At 33.7% G+C, this 12,089-nt stretch overlaps 1 protein-coding gene across 1 annotated transcript in view; it reads right to left on the bottom strand.

Annotated features, from left to right (window-relative positions):
- The window catches only part of LOC124540718 (protein enabled), a 58,791-nt gene that overhangs the window by 25,315 nt on the left and 21,387 nt on the right, over nt 1–12,089 (bottom strand). Inside the window, exon 2 of the mRNA XM_047118399.1 lies at nt 1,289–1,801. Within this exon, the coding sequence (XP_046974355.1) occupies nt 1,289–1,794 (506 nt within the window). The 5' untranslated portion in view covers nt 1,795–1,801. The remainder of the gene's footprint in view (nt 1–1,288; nt 1,802–12,089) is intronic.

Here is a 12,089-nt window from a genome sequence, read left to right as displayed (position 1 = left end):
GTTATCACTGGACCTGACAGACACTTAATCTACTTTCAATGTATTTTAAAGGAAAATAAAATCCTCGAAATAATTCTTAAAACAATCGTTTCGGTAATTAGGCGAGTGATGAGTTTATCGCGCTACCTGACTAACTATTGTTTACGTAAAACATTTCTATGGAACCTTTATCAGCTGTTGAACCGACTTAACGGTTATCTTTTTTTGGTCATATTTTTGGTAACTGTTTTAAACTATGATACTCTTAAATAAATTCTTAAAAATGTATACTCTTGTGTTAAATTGTTTTGATACAAAGAGCCTTGTACAAAAGCCCGACATCGCACACTCTTGAGATATTCTATCACCAAACAGAAATACTCAGTATTGTTGTGTTCCAGTTTGAAGGGTGAATGAAATAGTGTAACAAGAGGCACAGTGGACAAGTCGATGGAGCATTGGTCTGTGAGGAATGCTTTATTTTTTAAGGCAACAAAGTTACCATCAGGCAGACCATTTTCTCGGCCGCCTAATTGTATCTTTTATAAAATCACACGTTAGATGTGATGGTACAATCAGGTAAGTGGTGATTGTTGTGAGGAATACATAAGTTTAGAACTGCTATATTCTTGTTATCGATTCATTCACGCTTTAATCTAATATACACCAACGCAGCGCAAAGCTGGAATACCTGATAAATAGTTACTAATAGCCCAGACGGCATTTCATAGAACCCTTTCAGTAAAAACAATTCTACATTTCCCGCGTCTTCATTCCCATAACACGCTTTATAAACTCCAATAGCCAGGAAAATAACGCTATAAATCAAGTATTGTTCGAGACACTTAGCCATTTGGAATTCTAATCCCCTAAAACCTGAATAATAATTTTGGTTGTATAATTATTATGTTAGTATTCTTAAACATAAATAAGAACTTTGTACTGATTGCATACGTAAAGTGAAATATAGTCAACGAAACTTTATTAATTTTGTTCGATAGTTCAAAATAGATTTATGTAAAATATCAATACTGAAATACACATGTATTATAGATTCAATTCAAACATATATCTAATAGTCACTACAAAATAAATGATTTAATATCCGCTGTGATTAACAATCAGCGTAATAAATGCATAGAGCGCTCAATTACAACAGATATATTTTTTAAATATACAACATAGCTAGGCTAACTCTATCTCTCTCTATCATAATTGAATTGACACTTGAATGAAGAAGACAGCATAATACATCCCCTAAATAGTATATAAAGGAAAATTGTTAATAAAAACAACACGTGTTACTCACTGCGCCCAGTAATCCTCCCAATTCTTCTCTCTCGTCGAGCCGTATCCTCTAGGTAAGGTAGCAGTCTTACCCCTCCCGTTTAACGAGGCACTGTCCCGTTTATCCGGGAGGCTCATGACTGAATGCCTCTGGACCGGCTCCGAACGAAACGATTGGAGGGATATCGTGTCGTCCGACTTGAGACTTGTCTGGGAACCTCTCAATCCGTTCTGATTCACATTCGTTTGGCCATATTCATTTCTCTGATCATCAGATATCAGGATACCGTTTTCGCTATTAATCCTGTTCATGTGTGGTCTCGGCAACGGCCGGCGGTATTCGAAGCTTTCCGCCTTCGTCACGGAAGACGAACGTTTCATTTTCGGCGACTCCTGGACGCTGGTCAGTGAGGGCATCTTCGATTCTTTCTCCAACACTATCTCGTGTTCAATCTGCGTCTGAACGTGTGCGAGCATCTCTTCGAGATCACCCAAATCTGGGTTCAGGTTCATTTTCATTCGCCTCATTTTGTCACTATAAACACACGCACTATTCAACAAATGGGTCCTTTGACATCTATTGTTAAAACACTATGCACATAACATTTTTTTTTTCAAACGCGCAACACGTGCTCTCTCCACGAGGGCGCGCGGCAAACTGACAGTATTTCGTTAAGTATGACATAGTTATCAATCAGTTGACTGTCTAACCTCAATACGCATCACCAGTTATCACTTGACATCCGATACGAGATAAATAAAACCATTTTTATTGCAAAACATTTTTGTACTTAACCATATTGTAATAAGGAAGTACATGTTTTATTGATTTTAAATGTATAAAGACAATGATCGATGGGCAAATTTTAGTCGTTTAAGAATAATATTCACTATTATATGGTAATACGATCTATTTTTCTCTGCATAGATTCTATTACGCCGTTCTAGCCTTCAAGTTCAGTACGAAAGTAGTCATTTCCTATATTAATAGGACGAAATAGAAAGGCATAATGAAGGTATTAAATATCATACAAAAACCGTCTATTACAATTTAATTCTTAAGAATTGTATTTCAATAATGTTGTCTATAATATTTTCGACTATTATTGTCACGCCCTTGAAATTACATAAATAATATTTGTGTGAGTAAGTAAGTTTTTCAAGATTGTGTGAATGTACATACGAATCCGTAACTACAAGCAGTACGTAAAAAGTTTAAAAAAATTAAACATTAATATGTTTCATTGATTAATTCCTAGCCGAGGATGGTACTCAACGATATTGAAGCCGATAGGATCGTTAATAACTTTCCATCCACGAACACTTAGAAAAAAAACACCTGTATAAAATAAAATGTTCAGATCAAAGTCTCGCAAGAGGAAGTTTATAGAACAATAATTAGTGTAAGTGCGGCAGAGCATCGCTTACTATATTCAACGAATTGTTTACGTTCGACGTTACCCAATTGTTTTTGAGTAACGAGTAAACGAACGAGCCTCGAAGGTCTTCCAATATGTCATATACACTTCGGACAGTGAAACTACGAAATATATTTTATTGGGGCTCTTTAGAATTACTCCTAAGGCGAAAATCCCAAAATCCTTGGTTCACTACAGGTACGGCCAACAAAAAACATTGAATATTCCATTAAAAGACGATATTAGAAGCTCGAATTTTAAATTTTGGAGGTGTGTTCACTGCCCTGCTTCGAAAAGCACGTAAAACCATTGATCATATGGCTTAACTCATGCGAGTCGTATCGAATTTGCCTTCCCATCGGAATATAAGAGTGAGGAATAGAGAATACACCTGTATTCCTGCACTGTAGTATGCATTGTAGCTAGTCTCCCTTGCGATTGACTATCGTGGCCATAATCGATCAGGGGGACATCATCAATCAACTCTTCATAGACAATCCAACCAATCCATAGGAACAACGAATCTTTCGAGTCTACTATAGCTGTCATTAGAACAGCTTCATTAAAACCTGTTTAACCTGAGTTTAACAAGGTTTCATATTAAAGGATAGAAAAAATGCGTCAACTTTAAGGGTAAAGGTTTACTGCGTGCACGAACATACTTTAATAATGATCGTTGCTCACGTATTCGACACCATTTGTGACAAATATTTATACAGATCATACGAATATCCACTGAAGTTTAAGGCTTACTTTTGACTAATAATGACTATAGTTATCTCCAGAGTCGAAAATAAAATGATAACATATTTTAATAAAGTTGGCTTTCAGTCATCATTTTAGAGACCGAATAGATTCTAACGCAAATAATGCCTTGTTAATTAATTTATAGCGGCTTTGAAGCCATCGTCCTTTAACGTTTACATGATTTATTTGTGTTCTTAAATCATTCCTTACTCAGCAAAACTACCAACTGTTATAAATGTTTTCGACAAGACATTCATCCGTTACTCTTCAAAGTTTAAGTGTGTGTGAAGAATACTATAAATATTATATACAAATTTAATAAACGTTATGGTACGATATGTTTGTGAACGCGCTAATCTCTGGAAATAACATACCAACGTATATAACACCTACATATAGAGCATGCGTATAAATACATACGGTCAAAACAAAGAAACATTGATTTCAATATATAAAAATTATTAATGAATTAAATGTAAATTAATCTGATAGATGACACAAATCACTGACGTTATCTCGAAGACATCAATAAATTAACTTTGAGAGAGCATTTAATTTATAAAATTATTATCAAAGTATGTTTGATCTTCATTAATACAAATTAAATATTACAGTGGAAGGTCATAGCTTGGATAATTTTGATTTATTTGATTTAAATAATTTGGTTACAATAAAGCTAATAGGAAAATCTTAAATCTGAAGGAAAACATCGAAACCTAACATTAGAGCAGCGTGGTGGAATATGTGCCAAGCCCTCTCCTTATTGGGAGAGGTGGCATTAGCCCAGCAGTGGGAAATTTACAGGCTATAAACCTAATAGTAATGTATATTGGTGAACTCGTTGATAATTTATTTCGATTTAATTCGTTTGTGCATTTGTGTGGGTCCCTCGTTCAATTGATAGATTGATGGCGCTCCGGTCGGTAAATCAAATTCTTATTTCGCCGAAACAAAGTCGGAACATGAATCTAGTATCTCCTCAAAAAGGTTCATTGCATAGTATTAAAACAAATCGCTTACCGCTGTCTGTCCCTATGTATTACTTAGATCTTTCAAACTGCGCAACGGATTTTGATGAGGTTTTTTTATAGATAGATTGATTCGAGAAGAAGGTTTTTGTATACAATACTTAGACAATGCACTAAAGTAACACTGATAATTTTAGAAGTTTCTAATTGTGTTGTCGTAGATAAGTCAATTCTGTAGTATGTAATATTTAGTATCAGCATTGTATCAGTGCGAAGACGGGGCGAGTCGCTAGTACCATATAAATATAAATTTCAATGAACAAATCTCGAAAAACTTGCATGTATAATACTTGACACATGTATATTAAGCCAAGCAGATAGGAAGCGACGTGGTGGAATAAGCTCTAAGGCTTACCGTAATAGGAAGCCAACCGTATCAGAAGCCTAGATACTAATCGAATTCTTACAGACACGCACTGTACCTTGGTATAAATTTCTGGCTCTTATGACTTTTACGTCATTTTAACTCAACGTCTTGCGTTCAGTCACTTTACAATGAATTTCTATTGCAATTAACGATCACTAAACATTTAAGGAATTGTTGTAGATAATCATAGTATTACTCAGTATATAAATAATAATGACTCATTCTTTATATAATGTCCGGCCTGTTGTCCTCTATCAAAAACCAACTAGTCATCAAATATATTTTTTTATTATGGCTTTTATTTCATCAAATAATAATAATTAAAAAATTCACTTAACCGACTTAGAAAGATAGATAAATGTCATTAATTACGTAAAACTTATCAAAATTTTGCACATGCTAATTACTCACTTCAAATGCAGTTATCCATCAATGAGTCATTTACTTAGTAATAAGTAACCGATTTAATTAAGTAAGCCAGAATTATTTTAATTAACAATTAATTGTTACGTACTTTAAAGAAAAAAAAAATAAACCCTTATAAGATTACTTCGTTGTCCATCTGTGTGTCTGTGCATCAAGGCCCCTTTTTCTCAGAAATGCGTACCTATCCGTATAAAGCCTCTAAGACATGTAGAAACAACCATCAACCATCCAAGTCTTCACAATTAAAAGATATAATTTTGATCGATGTTCCAGTATTTGGAGGTTATTGCTCCTGACCATAATGATCATTATAAATTCCTTATAATTTTATCTGTATGAATATTTCGTAATTCAATACGTTACCTATATACAAATACAATTTGGCAATACCGTCAAACGTCGCCCGTCGTATGTATTTAGCGCAATTATTATCAAACTTTCTTTTGTTAGAATAATTGTATTTGATTGATTATAGGGGAGGAAATGTTATATTTATAATCTGTTATAGAAATTTAGAAAAAAGAGTCTATTAGGGCACAATAGCGCACTTAGCTTAATTACAAATATAAAAAGGACTTTGGACAGATTTTTTTATTTTAATCTTTTCTATTTAGTAGTCAAATATGAATATTATACTTATGAAAAACATAAGGTATTCATCAGCTTTTGTTCACTTAATTTAAGAATATATTTCTCACAAACATTTAACCTATGCCCTTTCTTATAATCATTTGATATAAATTCAAATGAATTTATATCACATAACAGCAAAGTATAAAAACCATTGTTAAAGAAGGCATATTATTCAATACAAGATAATATAGATGATAAAAGGCGCGGAATTAATAAGATAATAATAATAATATATAGGGTTGACTTCCAGGCAGGATATATTACATACATATATAATTGTATTTAACTAACATGATTATATTATAAAATTTTGAAGCACAGTAACCACCGAGTGTCTTGCCGGGACTTTGTGGTAGAATCTACTTTCCGAACCGGTGGTAGCTTCACTTGTTATAGTTAAATGAAGATTCAAAAGTGCTTGTAAAAGCCTACTTAAAAAAAATCAATTTGTAACAGTAACAGTCTATGAATTTCCCACTGCTGGGCTAAGGCCTCCTCTCCCACTAAACCCTCTCCTGGTTTAGAACATATTCCACCACGCTGTTCCAATGCGGTTGGTGGAATGCACATGTGTCAGAAATTCGATGAAATTAAACATTTGCAGGTTTCCTCGATTTTCCTTCACCGCCGAGCACGAGATGAATTATAAACACAAATTTCAATTTGATTATAACTAAAATGTACGAAGATATCCAAACAATAAGGAGATAACATACATATCAATCAGCATCGTACAATGAGTGTTACAGTAAGTCACAACTCCATAACAATCAGCTGTACACTTAAGTGAGTTCTTAAACTCAATTAGTTCGAAATCATTCTGATGGCGAGCGCTCGCGCATCTTCAATTGTTAAATTGTTTTGATTGGACAACGCAGGTGCTCGAGTGCGCTGCGATCATTACACCTAACGATTTGTTTTGAGAAATCTTACCAATGATTATTTTGAATATCATCTTATAACGCTAAACTAGCGATCCGCCCCGGCTTCGCGCAGGTGCAATGCTGATCACTAAATAGTATGAAACAAAGTCGCTTTCTCTGTCCCTACGTCCCTTTTGTATGCTTAAATCTTTAAAACTACGCAACGGAATTCGAGGCGGTTTTTTTTTAATACACGTGATTTGAGAAGAAAGTTTTTTCATGGACAATGTAGTAAAGGAACACAGATAATAATTTTAGAAGTTTGTTTGTTGGTTCGTCTTACAACATCACTAACACTCAAATTCCTTCCACTTGAATCACTCTATCTATTAAAAAAATAATAATTTTAAAGATCTCAGCAATCTACTTCACATTCACTATGTAAGCATTCAAATTCACTATGTAATAATATAAAATCGTAACTTCGTATCATCTTCTTATTCTATATTAATAATATAAATAATAAACCATGTCATGAGCACGGTTTATATGAGCCAGGCTGATAGCAAAACGCGCGCATCTCAACCAATGATTATGGTTTTAATTCCAGGAAAACACTACTGAAATTGTAAGTGCTTAATATGTGTTTATAATTCATCTTGTGAAAACATAAATGAGGAAACCCGCATGTCTAATTTCAAAGCAATTCTGCCATACTTGTAACCAACCACATTGGGGCAGTGAGGTGGAAATAGGGTCCCAACCCTTTCTTCCAAGCCCAGCAGTGGAATATTTACAGGCTGGTTATACACAATATATCTTAAGTTTTAGTGACGAAGACTACCAATATAGTTTAGCCTTAGCTTTACAAATTAGAAGACAATAATTAAACTAGAACTATGTGAATAGTTTTAATGTGTGTGCGCTTACCGTTCATATATGTGTGTGTGTGTGTGTGTGTGTGTGTGTGTGTGTGTGTGTATATGGTTTCGTGCGATTTATTACATAAATAGACTTGATACCATTTCTAATTAATTCGTTGATCTTAATACAAGTAACGAGACACCATTGTCTAATAAACACGCTTAAGAGTTATTAGCGACTCGACAGTTTGATGGATGCAATTGAAATTAACAAATCTATGTTTGTTAAGAAAAGTCGTTATAAATTGTTTAAGAGATTTATAACTTTCGTTTGTGTTTAAAAAAAAATCCTACACACTAGTTTTTTTTTAAATATACCATTAAAGACAAGACCGAAATACAAGGCTTAAGCATATCCATTAACGACAATTACTAATTATTTATTTATATGATCTATACATATTTTTTACATTAGTGTTAACAATGACGTATATATTTTTAATTAAAATTTTACAGTTGTCTGTATGACAGTTAACACGATATATTTAATAACTTAATCAAAGTCTTGAAAATCAGAACCAAAATTAGATGATTTTTAAAGGAGAATTTCGGGTTCAAACCCGGGCAAGCCAATCTGTATATTCATCTGCTTAATTTGTGTTTATAATTTATTCATCACGTTTTCAGCGCTATCGATACTCGGAACAGTTAACTATATTTTTTGTAATTACTTGTTCAAATAATATCGTATTTTTTTTAATTTATATATCAGATGAATCTTCGCGTGATGCTCTGCGAAGTGAGCCGGGAGAAATCGAATAGCGGGTCAGCTGTAGAAAAGCTGTCTAGTGAACATGTTACAGTGACTCCGAGGAGCGTTTTTATAATATTCATTAACAAATATTTTTGTGCTATTAAATATATTATTTTCTGATTTTCAAGTGTCAAGTTTTTGTAAGTAGTCAACACTATATCTAGAAAGGTGTATCCAGTGTAAAAATAAAACAAAATCTATCTTTTCTTTTACATTTCACTTGTCAAATTAAAGTACGAAAAAAACGCTATACATATGAATTAACTACTATTTACATTGTTAATGAGAACCTTCAGAACTGAAATGTCATGTTCCTTGTACCTACCTGTATTTATACATCTCTCAGCCATTAATCCAAAATACAATAATATATGGCGAGTGGCACATAAGACGTTTTATATTACACATTTATTAGCTGCCAGTTCTGATTTCGTCCAAATAAAATAATAAATAATTTAATCGCCGATTGCAGCGCCAACTATCAATTTCAATCTGAACTATCAACTTGGAACTACTCAAATACACGTAAAATATATCATGCAAATCGATTCGAAAATTACTTAGAGTTTGGGGGGGGGGGTGTTAATCAATTACCTACAAACGTATGAAAGTTTTAAATATAAATATATACCTATTTTAAAATTGTTACGCACAACGAAGAACAAGTATTTTAAGATAAAATAATTACCTAACATCAATCGCTTTCACAAAAATCACTACCGCCTATATAACCGCTAAACGCTCGCCAACATAAATAACATTACATTTCTACGAACGAACTGTATATCGGCACTCGATAAAGGGCACTCGAGTTATCGGAAAGCAGGTAGTCTCATCAATGGAAAAAAAAAACGTACAATTTATTTGATGACGAATCATTTTGTAGGAAATCTGACAAATCGAATAATTATTCCGGGTATGTTTACTTGTGATAATATAATATGACGATACTTAAACGAAAAACGTAACTCAGTTTTTTTCTTAGTAAAACAAATTACTTTAATGCTTTTATATGATTTTTAATATATTAATCATTTGCGATCTTAGTAGCCGGTTTCCTTGGGGTTTGGGGGGGGCGGGGGTAGGTCTGGAATTACAACGAGACAGGCATACACTAGTTACTCATCCTGCAAATATCAATGTTTTACTCTTGTAAACTCCTATAGAGTATGATAAATTACAACAAAATATATTGTAATCAACTATTCTCTTCCAAGCACTCCAAGATTCAATTCAAAGCCACAAACAGCTAAGAATGAAGATTCTAACGAGAAGTCGACAAGAAACTCATTATTTACCCTTTTCGACAATGAAATTGCATATTGTAATTGAGAAATCTAGTACAGAGAAGCTCTCAATTAATTAAACGAGATTAAGGGGCACGTCAATTGGACGATATTACATTGGCGTTGGTTATAAACATTGGTAATGTAAGAAATATTCATCATTCCACATATCACCAATGCATCACCAACCTTGGAAACCAAGATGTTAAATTTCTTGTGGCTTCGTTACATTGACTCATTCGATCATCAAATCGAAACGCAACGAAGCATTAAAACAGCAATGGTAAGCGTTCCATTGCTGCATAAATCCCTCCTACCAAGTAACGAATTATCTTTTAAAAAAATGTTGATTATAACGAGCTTCGAAATGGAAAACTAAAGGAGCAAACGTACCTAGTAAGTAATCTAGTTACACACAACTATCGTCATTTGCCCCAGTATTGACACGCTTATCGTACACCGTCGCTTCCGGTTCGGATTCGTGTGCTGCCGTTCAGATAAAAATGTTGACAAGCACTCATGAAGGCAATTGTTATTGTTCTGTTATGTTGTCGTTTTATTTATAGAGCATACAGTATGGTATTAACTCTTCATTCGATTAATCATGTATCGTCAAGTAACTATAACAAAATACACAAAGATAAAATTGTTCAACCCCTTAATTCTCCACTGTTTGTTTATATCAACGAAATTTAGTCATTATTATTAAATAATTATTAAACACACGATAGTAAGTGATCACCACCGCCAAGACATTGGTGCTGTAAGAAATATTGACCATTACTTATTGTATTGCGCCACAAACCTTGGGAACTACGATGTTGTATCCCTTGTAACTACTGATTCAGTCGCCCTTTGAATCGGAACTAAACATATTACAGGAGGATAAAATATATGACGAGTAGGTGGTACCGAAGTCCTACCACCAAGTATTTTTCAATGTTATACATTGGCAACACAAATATGGACAAAATAACGCATGTGGAAGAAACGTAAAATTACATAAGCTTGTGTTTAAAATTAAATTCATCCTTTAGTTGTTGAGGAAAACAACGCGAGGTAGCCTGCACGAATCGAGTGCACAATGCGCATTAGAGCTTGCTGTGATAAGCTTTACGACAACTACGGGCAGTTACACAACGTTTTCATTCTTCTCATGACATTTTTTAGAAAACACGGAAAACATTATTAGCAGAGTTACTTTTATTCAATAACGCATTATTTTAAAACCGTCATCGGATTTGTTTGTGAATAGTTGTTAAATTATGATAGTATCACTTGCATTTGAGTCATTTTCTATAACTCTGACAATTTGTCTTCAAATTTTCACGATAAGTCCAAATGTAAACTAAATACTCGAATGATATATTTGATGACTACCGTGGTCGAGTGGCGTGTACCCTGGTTTTCATGGGTACGCCACTCTAAGGTCGCGGGTTCGATTCCCGGCCGATTCGATGTAGAAAGTTTATTAGTTTTCTATTCCGTCTTGGGTATGGGTATTTGTGGTACCTTTGTTACTTCTGATTTTCCATAACACAAGTGCTTTAGCTACTTACATTAGGATCAGAGTAATGTATGTGATGTTGTCCAATATAAGTATTTCCAATATACTTTGTGTATGGGTCTTACACACACACTCTTTTGTATGTATAATATTTTTTAAGACTTTCAATATTCGATAAATTTTTTATCATTCAATTCTTAGACGAATGGCTTTAAGTCATCCCTATAGGGCACATATTATTTCACCATAGCCACGTAGGATAGAGAATACACGAATGAGATTGATCGGTACGGTTGAGATAACAAATCCAATTAAAATTTGAGAACAAGTGTAATAGCAGAAACTTTCTTGTTAATCCTTAACCTAGAACAACACAAACATTAAAGAGTTTACATTACAAGTATCAATAATACAACATTGGCATATACTAGTGATGTATTATCATTGATGACTGTAGCAACTTAACATAAATCACTTTCAAATTAGGAAAACGTAGGGCTAAGGACCCTTCCCTTAGGTATAGCTGGTCAAAACCAATACCAAGAGTTGATGTTAATTGTCGTACAGTAGGAAGTTCCGTGATTGACTGTATCCTGCAATCGTCTGCCGTGTAATTACAGCACGTAGCACGAAGCTCTAGTACCGTTAGGATAGAGGAAGATGTACTTTTTATAATTATCTACGTAATGTTATGTTATAACTGGTCATCTATTTAGAGCTCTGGCGGAGGAAAAATTAAATTAAATTAAAAAAAAAAACATATTATATAAATTGTCCTTTCGTTTAGTTTCACCCTTAATGCTTAATCATTTAGTTCTTATAAATATACTATACTATAAATCCTAAATTTTTGGCTCTGGGTACAGCAAAA

This window comes from Vanessa cardui, chromosome 26 (genome assembly GCF_905220365.1).
Source record: "Vanessa cardui chromosome 26, ilVanCard2.1, whole genome shotgun sequence".
NCBI classification, from domain to species: Eukaryota; Metazoa; Arthropoda; class Insecta; order Lepidoptera; family Nymphalidae; genus Vanessa; species Vanessa cardui.
Note: the sequence above shows the minus strand (reverse complement) of the source record. Positions and strands in the feature narration are given on the sequence as shown.